The sequence below is a fragment of the Macaca fascicularis genome, chromosome 18 (genome assembly GCF_037993035.2).
Source record: "Macaca fascicularis isolate 582-1 chromosome 18, T2T-MFA8v1.1".
Lineage (NCBI taxonomy): Eukaryota > Metazoa > Chordata > Mammalia > Primates > Cercopithecidae > Macaca > Macaca fascicularis.
The window spans coordinates 1,108,876-1,123,873 of record NC_088392.1 but is presented as its reverse complement, the minus strand read 5'-3'; the positions used below and the strand labels follow the sequence as shown (position 1 = coordinate 1,123,873).

Genomic DNA, 14,998 nt, shown 5'->3' with positions numbered 1-14,998 from the left:
GTGTCTTGTTACGTGTATTTTACCACAGTTTTTAAAATGCTAGGACAAAACCCACGCCCCAGACCTAGGCTTCGGGTGGAGGAGGTCACAGGGAGCACCCAGACCTAGGCCTTGGGGGTGGAGGAGGCCATGGGGAGCACCCAGACCTAGGCCTCAGGGGTGGAGGAGGTCACAGGGAGCACCCAGACCTAGGCCTTGGGGGTGGAGGAGGCCACGGGGCACCCAGACCTAGGCGTCAGGGGTGGAAGAAACTGTGGGGAGCACCTACCAGGCCCAGATTCAGCCCTGTCCATGGGGTGGGGACCACGTTTGGGGCATGTGCTGGGACCGGTTCACGGGGCTTTTACCAGCTGTGCTGACAGGCTGCAGACTCTTGAGAAGGCCCCCAGCCCAGCTCTGGGGCTGGGTCGGCCCTGAGGCTGCAGTAGGGCTGGGACAGCGGCGTCCTCCGTATGAAGCCGCAGTGGGGCTGGGACAGCGGCGTCCTCCGTATGAAGCCGCAGCGAGGTTCTCATTCCCGTTTCCCTGATGACCAGTGATGTCGAGCATCTTTTCATGTCCTTCCTGAAAGTTCAGAGCTCTTCTTCGAGGAATGTCTGTTAAGACCTTTTGCCCATTTTTTTTTTTTTTTTTTTGAGTCTCTGTCGTCCAGGTGATCTCAGCTTACTGCAACCTCCTCCTCCCAGGTTCAAGCAATCCTTGTGCCTTGGCCTCCCGAGTAGCTGAGATTACAGGCGTCCACCACCACTCCGGGCTATTTTTTTTTGTGTGTTTTCAATGGAGACAGATTTTCACCATGTTGCCCAGGCTGGTCTCGAACTCCTGACCTCAAATGATCTGCCCACCTTGGCCTCCCAAAGTGCTGGGATTACAAGCATGAGCCACCGCACTGGCCCTCCATTGCCCAATTTTAACTTGGGTTGTCTTTATTGTTGAGCTATAAGAGTTCCTTATCTATTCTGGATGCAAGTACCTTATCAAGGATCCGATTTCCAAATACTTCCTTCCATAGTGGGTTGTCTGTTCACTTTCTTGCTATTGTCCTTCGAGGCACAAATGTTTCTAATTTTTATGAAGTTCAGTTTATCAATTTTTTGTGCTTTTGATGCCGTATCTCATAGCCCTTGGCCAGTCCTTTGTCATGAAGATTTTACCCCATGTCTCCTTCTCAGAGTTGTGTAATTTTGGCACCCACATTTTGAGGTTTGGTCCATTTTTTCTTAATTTTTGCGTATGGTTCAGGTAAGCGCTCAGCTGGATTCTTTTGTGTGTGGACATCAAGGCACCCCAGTACCGCTTGATAACAAACTGTTCTTCCCCTACTGAATGGTCAGAATTTAGAATTTCTTTCAGCAGTGTTTTGTAGTTATCAGAGTATGAGTTGTTTTTGTTTTTTTGTTAGTTATTCTGATGCATTTCTTCCTTTTGACGCTGTTGTGAGTAGAATTACATTAATTGTTCATTGTGAGTGTATAGAGATAGTTGATTTTTGTTTATTGTCGCATATTCTACAACCGTGTTGAACTCACTAGTTTTAATGGGTGTTTTTAGTGGATTCCTAAGGATTTTCTATATACGAGGTCCTGTCATTTGTGAACCAACATGACCTTGTCATTGGCCTAGCAGGTGTCTCTGCACATTCTGTTTAACCTGCCTGATCGCCCTGGCCGGAACATCCAGTACGGAATCCACTGGAAGTGACAAGAACAGGCGTTAGCATCTCATTCCTGAACGGACGGGAGCACGGAGTGTTTCGTTACTACGTGTGATGTTAGCTGTGGGTTTTTATAGATGCCTTTTTGTGGCGGTTTCCTGTTTGTTGAGTGTTTCTGTCATGAAAAGATGTTGGATTTTGTCGAAAGCTTTTTCTTCATCAGTGGCGTGATCGTGTGATTTTTCTTTTCTATAATATTGATATGATGTATTACGTTAATGGGTTTTCAGATGTTAAACCAGCCTTGCGTCCTTGGGATACATTCCACTCAGTCCTGATGTCTGATTCTTTTTCTACACTGCCGGATTCAGCTTGTTGATACTCTGTTGAATCTTTTAATGTCGGTATTCATATGTGATTTTCTTGTGATACTTCATCTGGTTTTTGTATCAGGGTGATGTTGGCCTCAGAATGACCTGGGAAGCCTTCTCTCCACTTCTGTATTTTCATAATAGTTTGTGAGGAATTGGTATTAATTCCTTTTTTATGAATAAAATTTTATTTTATTTTTTTGTTTAATAATCTCAGGTTTTATTTTAGATTTAGGAGGCACGTGTGCAGGTCTGCTACCTGGGTATATTGTGTGATGCTGAGGTTTGGGGTAGGATTGGTCCTCTCACCCAGGTACCAAGCACAGCACCCAACGGCACATTTTCCAGGCTTTGCTCCTTCATGCTCCCCCCGGCAGTCCGCAGGGCCTGCTGTTGCCATCTTTATGTCCATGAGCACCCGACGTTTAGCTCACATTTACAAGCGAAAACATGCTGTATTTCGTCTTCTGTTCCTGCGTTAATTTGCTTGGGATAATGGCCTCCAGCTGCAGAGGACAAGACGTCATTCTTTCTGTGGCTGTGGATATTCTCCTTTGACCGTTTGGTTGGATTCAGTGAAGCATCTGGCCCTGGGCTTTTCTTGTGGGTAGTTGGAGGGTTTCTGGCTGAGCCTCTTCACTGTGATGGGTCTGTGCAGATTCTCTGTTTCTTCCTCCTGTTTCTGTAGTTTGTTTTTCTGTGAATGGATCCATTTTACCTAAGTTATCTATTGTGTTGGCACACGATTATTCACAGTGCTGCTTTATTGCCCTTTTTACGTTTGTAAGGGCAAGAGTTACGTCTCCACTTTCATTTCTGATTCTAGTAAATGGAATTTTCTCTGTTTCTTCTGCTCAAACGAGCTAAAGATTTGTTGATTTTGTTGATCTTTTCCAAGAACCAGCCTTTGGTTTCATTGGTTTCTCTATGGGTTTTGTCTTCCCTGTTTTATTAGTTCGTGCTCTCATCTGTTATTTTCCTTCCCTGCCTGCTTTAAATTTTATTTACTTTTGTTTTCCCAGTTGTCTTAGAGTGGAGTGTGAGCTTATTAATTTGAGATCTTTCTTCTTATAGGCATTGACAGCTACAAATTTCCCTCTAAGCATTACTTTTTCTTTTTATTTATTTATTTTATTTTTTATTTTTATTTTTGAGACAGGGTCTCGCTCTGTCACCCAGGCTGGAGTGCAGTGGCACCATCAGGGCTCACTGAAGCCACAACCCTTTAGACTCAGGGGATCCTCCCATCTCAGCCTCTCGAGTAGCTGGGACTGCAGGCGTGCACCACCACACCCAGCTAAATTTTGTGTATCTTGTAGAGATGGGGTTTCACCATGTTGCCAGGCAGGTCTCCAACTCCTGAGCTTAAGTGATCCTCCCGCCTCGGCCTCCCAAAGCGCTGGGATTACAGGCATGAGCCGCTGCGCTGGCCCTCTGAGCATGGCCGTCTGAGCATTACTTTAGCTGCCCCACGTAAGTCTGGATATGTCCTGTCTTCATTCTTACTCATCTCCAAGTCTGACTCCCTTCTGATTTCTTGGTTGACCTCTTTGATTATCTAGGAATATGTTTAATTTCCACATATTTGTGAGGTTCCCAATTTTTTCTTGTCATTAATTTCTAATACTGTGGATGGAGACTATACTTGTATTATTTCTATCCTTTTAAATGTGTTGAGGTTGGTTCTATGGCTGGTATATGTCCTGTTCTGCAGACTGTTCCGTGTGCACATCGGAAAAACGTATATTGCGTTGTTGAGTGACACGTTCTACTGATGTCTGTGAGGTCCGTTCGGCTCATGGTGGTGTTCATGCCTTCTGTTTCCTTGGCTCTCCTGTATAGTAGTTCTGTCCATTATTGAAAGTGCCGTATTAATTAGCTGGGCACAGTGGTGCGCCCCTGTAGTCACAGCCACTCAGGAGGCTGAGGCAAGAGAATCGCTTGAACCTGGGAGGCAGAGGTTGCAGTGAGGCGAGATCATGCCATTGCTCTCCATCCGGGTGACAGAGTGAGACTCCGTCTAAAAAACAATAAAAATTAAAATTAAAAAGAGGGGTAATGAAGTCTCCAGCTATTATTATGGAATGTCTCTTTCTCAATTTCTGTTTCTGTTCAGTTTTTTCTTCATTTACTTATTGCCGTATCATTGGTACATATGTTTTAATGGTTTTATCTTCTTGCTGGATTGACCTGTTGATCATTACATATTATCTCGAGTAACACTTTTTGTTTTAACATCTACTTTGTCTATTAGCTTTCCTGTGGTTGCTGTTTGGATGATACATCTTTTCCCATCTTTTTACATTGTATCTATTTGTGTCTTTGAATCTAAAGTGTGTCTCCTGTAGACAACATTTAGTTCAATTATTTTTTAAAACCCACTCTGCTTTTGATTGGGTTGTTCGCTCCATTCATATCTAATGTCATGATTGATATAGTTGGGTCTGTGTCTGCCACATCTTATTTTCTGTTTCATGCACCTCACGGATCATGTTGTTTCTGTATCCTTCCTTAGCTGCTTTCTTTTGCATTGGTTATTTTCTTATGGAGCATTTTAATTGCACTAATTTTTTATATATACATATAAATATGTGTGTGTGTGTGTGTGTGTGTATATATATATATATATATATAGAGAGAGAGAGAGAGAGAGGAGGTCTCTCGCCCAGACTGGAGTGCAGTGGTATAATCTCTGCTCACTGCAGCCTCTGCCTCCTGGGATCAAGTGATTCTCCTGACTCAGCCTCCCAAGTAGCTGGAATTACAGACGCACACCACCACACCCAAGTAATTTTTGTATTTTTAGTAGAGACAGGGTTTTGCCGTGTTGGCCAGGCTGGTCTTGAACCCCTTGACCTCAGGTGATCCACCTGCCTTGGCCTCATAAAGTGCTGGGATCACAAGCATGAGCCACCACACCCAGCCCAGTAATGATATTTTAAAGGTTTTTTTAGTTATTTATTTTAGTGTTTGCTCTGGAGTTTACCATAAATAATCAGAACCTGCTTCAGGTTTGTGCTTAATTCCAGTGAGATGAAGATGTTACGCCTGTATAGCTGTATTTGCTTTTCTCCCTTTTGGTGCAATTGTTGTGATACACATTGTTACAATTATTGCTTTTGCTTCACTATGTGTCATTTCCTTAGACCATTACACCTTTGCTCCCACACACCTCTGCTCCCACAAACCTCCTTTGGGCTTTTATTGGCAAACATTACATATATATTACATTTCTATATGCTGCAGGTTTAATACATTATATACATCTTATTTTTATACAGTTGCTGTTCAAATCAATTAAGAAAAAAATGCATTTATAGTGTCTTTTCTAATTACATAATAACCTTTACTAACACTTTTTGTGTCGATCCACATTTTCATCTGGGGTCACCTGCTTTCAGCCTGAAGAACCTTCTTTAGTATTTCTTGTGAGGCAGGTCTGCTAAGCAGTGAATTCTCTCAATTTTTGTTTACCTGGGAAAGTGTTTATTTTTTACTTTAATTTTTCAACAGTAACTTTGCTGGATATAGGATTCTTGATTGGCAGGGATTTTTTCCTTTGAGCACTTTGGATATGCTATTCCACTGCCTTCTGGCTTGCAGTGTTTCTGCTGATAAATCAGCTGTTTATCTGTGAAGTTCCTTTGTAAGTGATCTTCATTTTGCTCTTGCTGCTTCCATACTTTTTCCTTGTCTTTGACCTTCATTACGTTTATTATGATGTGTCCATCTGTGGGTCTCTGTGTTTATCCTGCTTGGAGTTCATTGAGCTTCCTGGATATATAGGTTATTGTTTTTAATAAATTGAGGGGTTTTTTTCCACCATTATCTCTTTGCATAGTTTTTCTTCTCCCTTCTCTCCTCTCCTTGGATATTCCCATTATGCATACGTGGGGGCATATAATGGTGTCCTGCACTTCTCGAGGCGCTGTGTGTTTTATTCTTTTTGTCTCTGTTCTTCAGCATAATTCCTGTCAAACTATCTTCATGTTTACTAATTCTTTTTTCTGCCAGTTAAAACCTACTGTTAAGCTTTTCTAGTGATTTTTAATTTTTTTTATTTTAATTATTGCACTTTCCAATTCCAGAATTTCCATTTGGGTATTTTTTTAAATGTCCATCTCTTTACCAACAGCCTCTATTTGTGGCATTTTCACTTACGCTTCCTTTAGTTTTGTGAACATACTGATAGTGGCTGCTTTGAAATCTCATTCTGTTAAATTTGACATTTGGTCACTCTCACAGCAGTTTTTGTTGCCTGCTTTCTTCCTGATGTATGAGTCATACTCTCCTTTTCTTTTTCTTCCTTCCTTCCCCTCCTCCTCTTCCACACATCTTGTCATCGTTAGACACTAGACATTTTAGACAAGATACTCTAGCCCTTTGGGTAGTCCCCATCCTGGGCCTGTTACTCACTGGTTTAGTCTTTTGGTGACTGGCTGGGTTACTGTCGTGATGCCCGTGCGCCCTTCCTCCTCCCCAGCAACAGTCTCTGTGTCGGGGCAGCGCCAGTGTGCCACAGTCACCCTAGGATGACAGGGTTTGGGGAGCAACCTCTTCCTCTGTCTCACTGACCACACCCAGTAGTTAAAACTCCAAGTTGCCAGCTGAGAGCTCTGTTATTCCTCTACAACCTGATCATATTGCAGCTCCTTCTCATTGCTTTCTGAGAGTGCCTGACGTTGTTCTGACCCAGGAGGGCTCCTGCCAGCTGTCTTCTCCCCTCATTCCCCAGCACCCTAGCCAGCCTGCATCTAGGCTACATGGTCAGCAGACGCATGAATCTGCTAATTCACTTCACCTCCACCTCTGATAGTGTTGAGAGTGTCCTTAGGTGTAAGCTTCATGTTCTGTTGCAAATGAGGTCAGTTCCTTTGAGAGGAGATTACTTCCTGCATCTCCCTCCTGGCAGAAATCTCTGAGCCACGGATTTGGGGGATGGGGACAAGGGCAAGCCTCAGTGTGAATGAAACCCTCCCTCTCTAGGAGCTGAGAGCTTGATTGGGGGGGAAGGGGGGCAGCAGCCTGAGACTTCATCGGCCTCTCCTGGCCTGGAATCACTTCAGCAAGGGCAGTCAGGCCCTATCTTCTCAGTGTGCCACACCAAGGCCAGCCTCCCACCCGTGACACCCAAGGCCAGCCTCCCTCCCGTGACACCCAAGGCCGGCCTCCCTCCCATGACGCCCAAGGCCGGCCTCCCGCCCGTGACGCCCAAGGCCGGCCTCCCGCCCGTGACGCCCAAGGCCGGCCTCCCTCCCGTGACGCCCAAGGCCGGCCTCCCTCCCGTGACGCCCAAGGCCGGCCTCCCGCCCGTGACGCCCAAGGCCGGCCTCTTGCCTGACGCCCAAGGCCGGCCTCCCTCCTGTGACGCCCAAGGCCAGCCTCCCTCCCGTGACGCCCAAGGCCAGCCTCCCGCCTGTGACGCCCAAAGCCAGCCTCCCATCCACGAGAGTGGGGACTGGGCAGGAGGAGGGAGCCCCACCCGCCACCGGACTCCCCAAGGACCTAGCCCCAGGAGCTGAGGGCAGAATGTGAGATGGTGATGTCGGCCCATTCTGGGGGAAGAAGCCCCCTGACTGGGAGCTGTGGGTGGGGTGGGGGTGGGAGGGCTGTGTCCCTGGCTGCAGCCATTCCACATGGAGTCTCCTCCTGGCCAAGCTGAGGAGGAGGATGCAGTCTTGACACAGATACCACAAATGCTCTTTCTTACAGAATGTTCACATATAAATAGATGTTTCTTTGTTTGCTGTTTGCTCTTAAGATCATTTCCCAAGGCTTTAAAAGGTCAAAGGTTTAAACATTATTTTCACCAGTTTTCTGGGTCAGCTAAGGGCATCCGCTCTCAAGCCCGAAGTGATCACCATTAAATCTTGCTGGTTTTTCATTTTTTTTTTTTTTCCAAATAGAACTGGGCCTGTTTGTCAATATCCCTTGCACCCGCTTCCGTGGGTTGGCGCGGGAAGGGTGGCCTGGGGACGCCTCTGGTCCTGGGGAAGGAAGGGCGCAGCGCCCCGGCCCTCCAACAGGCCTGCGCCCCCAACCCCACGTCCCCAACCCCACGTCCCCTTTCCCCGCAGGGCGAGTGCTCCCCCAAGTGCCGCAGCCTGTTCGTGCTGGAGACCGTGTGCGTGGCCTGGTTCTCCTTCGAGTTCCTGCTACGCTCCCTGCAGGCCGAGAGCAAGTGCGCCTTCCTGCGCGCGCCGCTCAACATCATCGACATCCTGGCGCTGCTGCCGTTCTACGTGTCCCTGCTGCTGGGGCTGGCGGCGGGCCCCGGCGGGACCAAGCTCCTGGAGCGCGCGGGGCTGGTGCTGCGGCTGCTGCGCGCGCTGCGCGTGCTCTACGTGATGCGCCTGGCGCGCCACTCGCTGGGGCTGCGCTCGCTGGGCCTGACCGTGCAACGCTGCGCGCGCGAGTTCGGGCTGCTGCTGCTGTTCCTGTGCGTGGCCATGGCGCTCTTCGCGCCGCTGGTGCACCTGGCCGAGCGCGAGCTGGGCGCGCGCCGCGACTTCTCCAGCGTGCCCGCCAGCTACTGGTGGGCCGTCATCTCCATGACCACCGTGGGCTACGGCGACATGGTTCCGCGCAGCCTGCCCGGGCAGGTGGTGGCGCTCAGCAGCATCCTCAGCGGCATCCTGCTCATGGCCTTCCCGGTCACCTCCATCTTCCACACCTTCTCACGCTCCTACTCCGAGCTCAAGGAGCAGCAGCAGCGCGCGACCAGCCCCGAGCCGGCCCTGCGGGAGGACAGCACGCGCTCGGCCACGGCCACCGAGGACAGTTCGCAGGGCCCCGACGGCGCGGGCCAGGCCGCCGACTCTGCGGAGGCGCTGTGGGTGCGGGCAGAGCGCTGATGCCTGCACCGCCCGCACGGGGATCCCCCGCCCCCTCCAGCTGCAGCGTCGGGACCCCCGAGGCGCGCCGAGGGGCGGGGGTCGTCTGGCTCTGGGGAGCAGCTCCTGCCGGCCGCGTCCTCGGCCCTCCTGTGTGAGCAGCCCCAGAACTCGGCGGGGCCCCTCCTGACTCCCCTGGCAGCGCTGGGCGAAGTCACTGGCCTGTGTCCTGCCCTGCTTCTTTCTTTGGATTTTTAATTTTTTATACCTAGATAGAAATAAATTTAGTAAGTCCCAGAAGTTCCACGCGGACTGTGGATGACTTCGTTCCCCCCCCCCCCCCCCCGCCCCCGACTTTTCCTGCCTCCGGCCAGGGAGAAAGGGGTAGCGCAGCCCTTGCCAGGCCCCCATGGCACCCAGAATGGGCACCCTACGGAAGGAGGCCCTCCGCATCCACCTCTGCCCAAGGCCACATCACCTTCCCAGGGATGGGACAGAGGTTTGAGCCGACGCTCACAGCACCCCCAGTGCCGCCCCAGTAACTGCCCTTTTGGTGGTCAGGGAAGAGGATTCCAGCCCTGACCTCTAACCTCCATTCCCCGACACCACCTCCCTGGGGAATCTTCAAGGCTTGACCTCAGGGAGGGTGACAAGGGCCTCCTGACACTCCCTCCGCATAAGGTCTGCGTGTGGCATTGCAACCCTTCCATGGCCGCCTTCTGGGCCTTTCTGCAGGTGGAGAGGAAGGAAATTTCCACACCGCGCTGCTCTGCACGCGTTCATTTTGATGAGTTCACCCAGGAAACTTGAGACATGATGGCCACAGCCCGAAGCGGAAGGGGGATGCCTCACCAGAGGGTCCCACTGTCCATTACACAGCAGGAGTCCGTAGGGGACGCAGGTGTGGAGAAAGGGGAGATGTGCATGGCCCCGGTGAGTGCCTGAGTGCAAGCCCCAGTCCTTTTCCATAGCAGACCTGCAGCAACCCACCGGGACCACGTGGGGCTCAGACCTGCCTCCCCCAACAGCCAGGTCAGCTGGTGCCCCAGGTGCCCATGACACGGAGGGTCCATGGACGCCAGGCACACAGCGCGGGTGGGCCTGGGGTCTGGCTCTGCACTGAGGGCCACTCTCACAGTGACAGCCTTGGGTCTTGCTCAGGAATGAGCAGAGCTTGGTACTGGTCTGAGAGGCCCACGCAGAGGACAGCCCGAGGGGCCACGCGCTGAGGCCGGTGCCCCCTACTTGCTGCTTGTCCCAGCATTGCTGGTGACCCCCAAAGACAGAAGAATTCCTCCTGTGCGGTGAGGTGCTGACCACCACGAAGACCCCCAGAAATAAACCCAAGTCGTTCTTCCACGGAGGGCCAGGTCAGAGGTGGGGAATGTCGGGGGATGGGGAGTCTTGGACCTGCCCCTCCCCACTTTGGGCTGCAGGGTCTGGCCAGGGAGCCCCGGGCCCACCAGAGGCCACCCTGGGTCACCAGGATGGGGGTGCCGGGCACTTGTGCTGAGATTGGGGTGGGGGGACATTTCCTCCTGAGCAAGTGCCCACCCAGCCCCTGGGCATCCTTTTCCCTCTACAGGTGCCCTGTGGGCCACCCTCTCAGGCCCCTGGGAAGGGCACAGGGCTGGGGCTCAGGGCAGGCCTCAGTTTCCTCATGTGGTGAGAGGAATGTGAACTTCTCAGGCTCCCACGACCTGCTCTCTCTCACTGGGAGGAGTCCTCGGCCTCCTGCTTCCCCCGTGGTGCTTTGTTGCTTAAAACTGTCAGAAGGCATCGCAGGGTGGCAGTGCCTTGAGAGTTGAGAAACGCAGCTATTTCCACCGCTGCCCCCACCCCCCACGGCTCCCACAGTGTGGGGTTGAGACCTTGCCCCCATTTCCTGTTAAAACCCGGTGGCCCAGAGTGGTCCCCAAGAACTGCCTGTCTCCACACCCTGAAGACGCACAGCCCCACCCCTGCGCGAGACCTCGGGTTCATCTGGCACCACCCACCAGCACTTGAGGAGGACGATTTGTGTCCCAGACGTTCTAGACGCGCTGGCCTTCATCTCCCATCTTCCCCCAGGCTGCTGCTGGGATGTGGCCTGTGCCCTCTCCTAGTACCCGGATGGGCCCTTCAACCCAAATCCTGCCCTGCACCCATGCGACTGGTTTTTTACTGGACAAAGAAACTCGCATCTTGCCTTCAATGTAAACACTGCATGGAATCGCAGTGCGCACACAGCTCCACCTCTATGAGCTGCTCCCAGATCACAAATCTGGAAACGCTTCTCTTGGCCTTTAAAGGAGGCGTTTCCCATGCTCTGAGCCTTCAGTGGGAGGCAGAAGGGTGGATGTGTGAACCGCAGAGGCCAGGGCAGCCAGACCCGTCTGTGACGAGCCGAAGGGACCCCTGGGCCACTGGCCCACAGGCAAAGGGTAGTGACAGGTTGAGGGGGCTGGGCTGTCATTTGGGGGCCCTGGAGGAACCCGGGTCACACGGGAGCCTTCTAAGGTGGCCCAGGCTAAAGGGTGTGTCTGGGCAGAGGCCAGGACCACAGCCAGATCCTTCCCTCTGCCCGGGGCCCACTCATACCACACGGGATCCACAAATGGTTTATTGATTCCAAGTCACCACACGGGATACATTCAGCAGTCACCGTGCCTGCAATCGGTGACATTTTAATGTGAGGCAATTACCGCTACAGACATCTTGCTTCATCTTAAAAAAATAAAAATTTTCAAAGCATCTCACAGGCCAAAGAGCTAAACAGGACCCTCACTCAGACATTCAAGAGTGTTTCTGAGGAAGACTCAGGGGGCGGCAGCGTGGAACACCTTCCCACGGCCACAGCCACGGCCCCGGCGGAGAGCTCAGACGCCTGCGGGAAGCGGCCCCTCCGCCCGCGGAAGGGAAGACGATGCCTGTTGGAGCCGCACAGAAGCATCCAGAACTCTGAGAACTGGGGGCCGGCTGCGGTCAGTGCAGGGCTGCTGACACCGTGTGACCTTGTGCTAAACTGAAAACGGGGTGGGGGCAGAGCGTGGGGTGACAAGGGTCAGACTGGCAGCTCCCACCGTAGCAGAACTGTGGAGCCAGCACAAGGGGGCAGGCAGTGGACAGGACAGGATGTGGCAGGCCCCGGCACTCCCACTCAGGAATTTGCTTTCAGGCCAAAAGCCCAGGGCGGCAGGGTGAGGGACCATCGGCCAGGACCTGTGTGGCAGGGGCAGCCCCTCCACTCCCTGGACCCGAGGCCGCCTCCCTCCTGGAAAATGGACATCAACGCTGTATCCGGAGGTGCAGTCGGCGTCCAGAAGGAAGGGGCTCTCTGCCAGTGGAGCCCAAGGGTGGCGTGCGGACTGCGTGTGCACAGTCTCGGCACGGCCCCCGCAGCCTTCACCCATGAGGGCCTCCACGTTGTCTGATGGTTGCTGGCATCTGCCACATCCCCAAGGACTCCAGAAGGACCAGAGGCTCTGACAAAAGCAGCGTGAGCTACCCCTGGTGATGCTCAGCAGGGCTGGACACAGCGTAGCCACGAGGCGTCCGGGCCTGGCAGCCGCTCTCGAGGCCCAGGAGACACCAACTGCCAGAAACCAGGAGCACGGGGACCCTGCGTCCACACAGCCGCTTTCCACCAGGAGCACGGTAACCCTGCGTCCACACAGCCCCTTTCCACGTGTACCAGGCAGAGAAAGCCCTGCCCTCCGTGGTGCCAGACCCCAGGCAGCAGAGGCCGCCCCAGTCCAAGCGGGGTCTGGCCAGGGTGTCGCGGGGTTGACAGCTCTGCTCACAGGACTTGCAGGGTCTCCTGAGGTCACCCCACGGGTCCACCTGGAGCAGGTTCCTGCAGGTCACCTTCCGCCGCCCCGTGTGTACCTCGGGCTCAGATGGTGTTTTGTAAGAGGAAACGGGAAAAACACTTGCTTTTTATATCACCCTAAAAACATCCGAAACCCTCGGGCTCAGATCCACCCTGGCTGTCCCACCCCCACCGCCCACCCGGAGAGACCCCACAGAGGCTGGAGACCCCAACACCCGGACCCCGTCTTCCCCACACCTGCGGCGGCCACAGCACCCACCAGTGCCCGTGGCTGGCTGGCCCATATCCTTGTCCTCCTCACTCTCAGAGGGCCTTGGTGCCAGCAGGGTGCACAGCGTGCAGCGCCGGCTTCTGGGGGTGACGGGCAAAGGCGTAGGCCTGCCCCAGGATGGCCAGGTCCACCAGCACCTGCAGCAGGCCGCACACGGAGAACTGCAGAGGTGCGCCCTTCAGCAGGAAGTAGGCCGTCTTGAAGGCGTCGCCACTGGTCCACATGAGCACCATCTTGATGCTGTGGAGACACAAGCGGGCAGTCGGTGGGGAGGACGGTGACCTGGGGCTCAGGGGGCACCCAGGTGGTCGAGGGGACACCCAGGCAGTCCACGGGGTGACCCAGGGATCAAGAACACCCCAGGGGGTCAGGGGGATACCCTGGGAGGTTGGGGCCTGCCTGGGTGGGGAGCACTGCCTTACCCCAAGGAGTCAGGGACACCCCAGGGGGCCAAAGGACACACGCTGACCCTGCCTGTCCCACACAACCCGGCCCTTGACTTCTCTGTGACCTCAGGAGCTGCCACCTGGCTGGGGCTCTGGGGGCTCCGACTCAAGCACTGCATGCCCAAGAACAGCGAGACCAGCTCAGGTTACAGCGGGCGGCAGGGGTGGGCAGCTGAGGAGGTCAGGGCTTCTGACAGCGAGACCACCTTGAGGTTACAGGGGACGGCAGGGGTGGGCAGCTGAGGTGGTCAGGGCCTCTTATCAGCGAGACCAGCCGGAGGCTACAGGGGACGGCAGGGCGAGCACTCGAGGTCAGGGCCTCTGGTGGGTGGTGGCGATTCTGGGAGGGGGCAGGCCTGGGAGGGTGCTGAGGACGCAGATAGGGGCCTCCAGGCACACAGTGGAGCAGAGCAGCTGCTCCTGGGTCTCTGCCGGCCAGGCCTCCCTCCCTGGTGATTGGCTCAAACCTTCCCTTCCTGGAGTGAACAGGGAGCAGCCGCCACCCACCATCCTAGTCCAAACACACTTCCCCCACCGCCGTGTTCATGCCCCGGCTTGCCTAGCAGTGAACATGAGTGCTGCTGTGTTTTCCCACGTGAAATGTTTAAATCAGTAGTCACTGACCCTTCCGCAGCTCCTGAAGCCAGAGGCAGAGCCTGGGCGGGGAGCACTGCCTGGACAGAAAGGACAGGACACAGCCGTCCCCCACCCCGGGGCCTCCATCCTGCTCACAAGCCAGCGTGGGCGCCTGCCCTGAAGTGGCCTGGGTGGCACAGCCGCCCTGCGCGAGAGTCTTTGGGCACAGCCGTGGCCAGGTGTGTGGGTCAGGGCTGGAGCTAGGAACCCACAGGAGACAGCTGGCATCTGCACCCACTTCTCTCTCCTAAGCCCACAGTGCTTGGCTCTGGAGCATCTTGTTGGCCTCAGAGCATAAATCTGGCTTTACCATTACACCCACTGGGAAAAACCAGGAGGATTTGGGACTGTTTCCACTTGGGTCGGTTTAGCTAAATTACAAGGGTTTCCCCCAACCCCCAGGGTACATTTTCCTCCCAGTTTTTATTCTCTGGGATGTGTCTTCCCCTGGATGCAGCTCCAGCTCCACAAAATCCAGTCTTTTCCACAGATAAAAAGACAGGGTGGCGCCTGGGTAGCACTGGGGGAAGGTGGTGTGGGCACCTCGGCCTCCCACACACCCCAGCAGTCAGCCCAGGCTTTGGAATCCCCCTTTAGGTGTGGGCAGGGCTGTACAGCTGACCTGGGGTGGGGCTCCGGGTCTGGGACCACAGCCCCAGTGCAAAGGCACCCACCTTTCCCGCACCAGCCATGCACACAGCAGGCGCCCGGGAATCGCGCGGTGACCCCACCGTCGCCCCACACAGCTTCCAGTTGACCCCTCACACCGGGATGGGAAACCGCGCGCTCGCCTGACCTTCACACACGGCTGAGATTTCCCAGGATGTGCTTGTGAACAAGACTCAAGGCCTGAGAGCCACAAAGGCGGCCATGCCTGCTTCAGGGACGGGCTGCTTCCCACACAAAGCCCGTGGCTTTATTTGGCGTGCAGCATCGGCTCACACTTGAGTTTCAACACTTTGTTTTTAATCAGTTG

At 53.8% G+C, this 14,998-nt stretch overlaps 2 protein-coding genes across 19 annotated transcripts in view; one reads left to right on the top strand and one right to left on the bottom strand.

The window, feature by feature from the left end:
- KCNG2 (potassium voltage-gated channel modifier subfamily G member 2) overlaps positions 1–14,998 on the top strand; it is a 111,943-nt gene that overhangs the window by 72,473 nt on the left and 24,472 nt on the right. For 4 of the 5 annotated variants that reach the window (XM_045378261.3, XM_065533578.2, XM_045378262.3 and 1 more), the window contains one exon: positions 8,103–9,155. The exons of the other annotated variant lie outside the window; for it this stretch is intronic. In XM_045378261.3, the coding sequence (XP_045234196.2) occupies positions 8,103–8,879 (777 nt within the window). In that variant the 3' untranslated portion in view covers positions 8,880–9,155. Of the gene's footprint in view, positions 1–8,102; positions 9,156–14,998 lie in introns of those variants that run through there. 5 annotated transcript variants of the gene reach the window in all.
- The window catches only part of SLC66A2 (solute carrier family 66 member 2), a 62,529-nt gene continuing 50,670 nt past the window's right edge, over positions 3,140–14,998 (bottom strand). For 12 of the 14 annotated variants that reach the window (XM_074022318.1, XM_074022320.1, XM_074022317.1 and 9 more), the window contains one exon: positions 11,448–13,180. In XM_074022318.1, coding sequence (XP_073878419.1) covers positions 12,973–13,180 — 208 coding nt within the window. In that variant the 3' untranslated portion in view covers positions 11,448–12,972. Of the gene's footprint in view, positions 4,046–11,447; positions 13,181–14,998 lie in introns of those variants that run through there. The other 2 variants (XM_074022316.1, XM_074022315.1) reach the window with 2 other exon arrangements.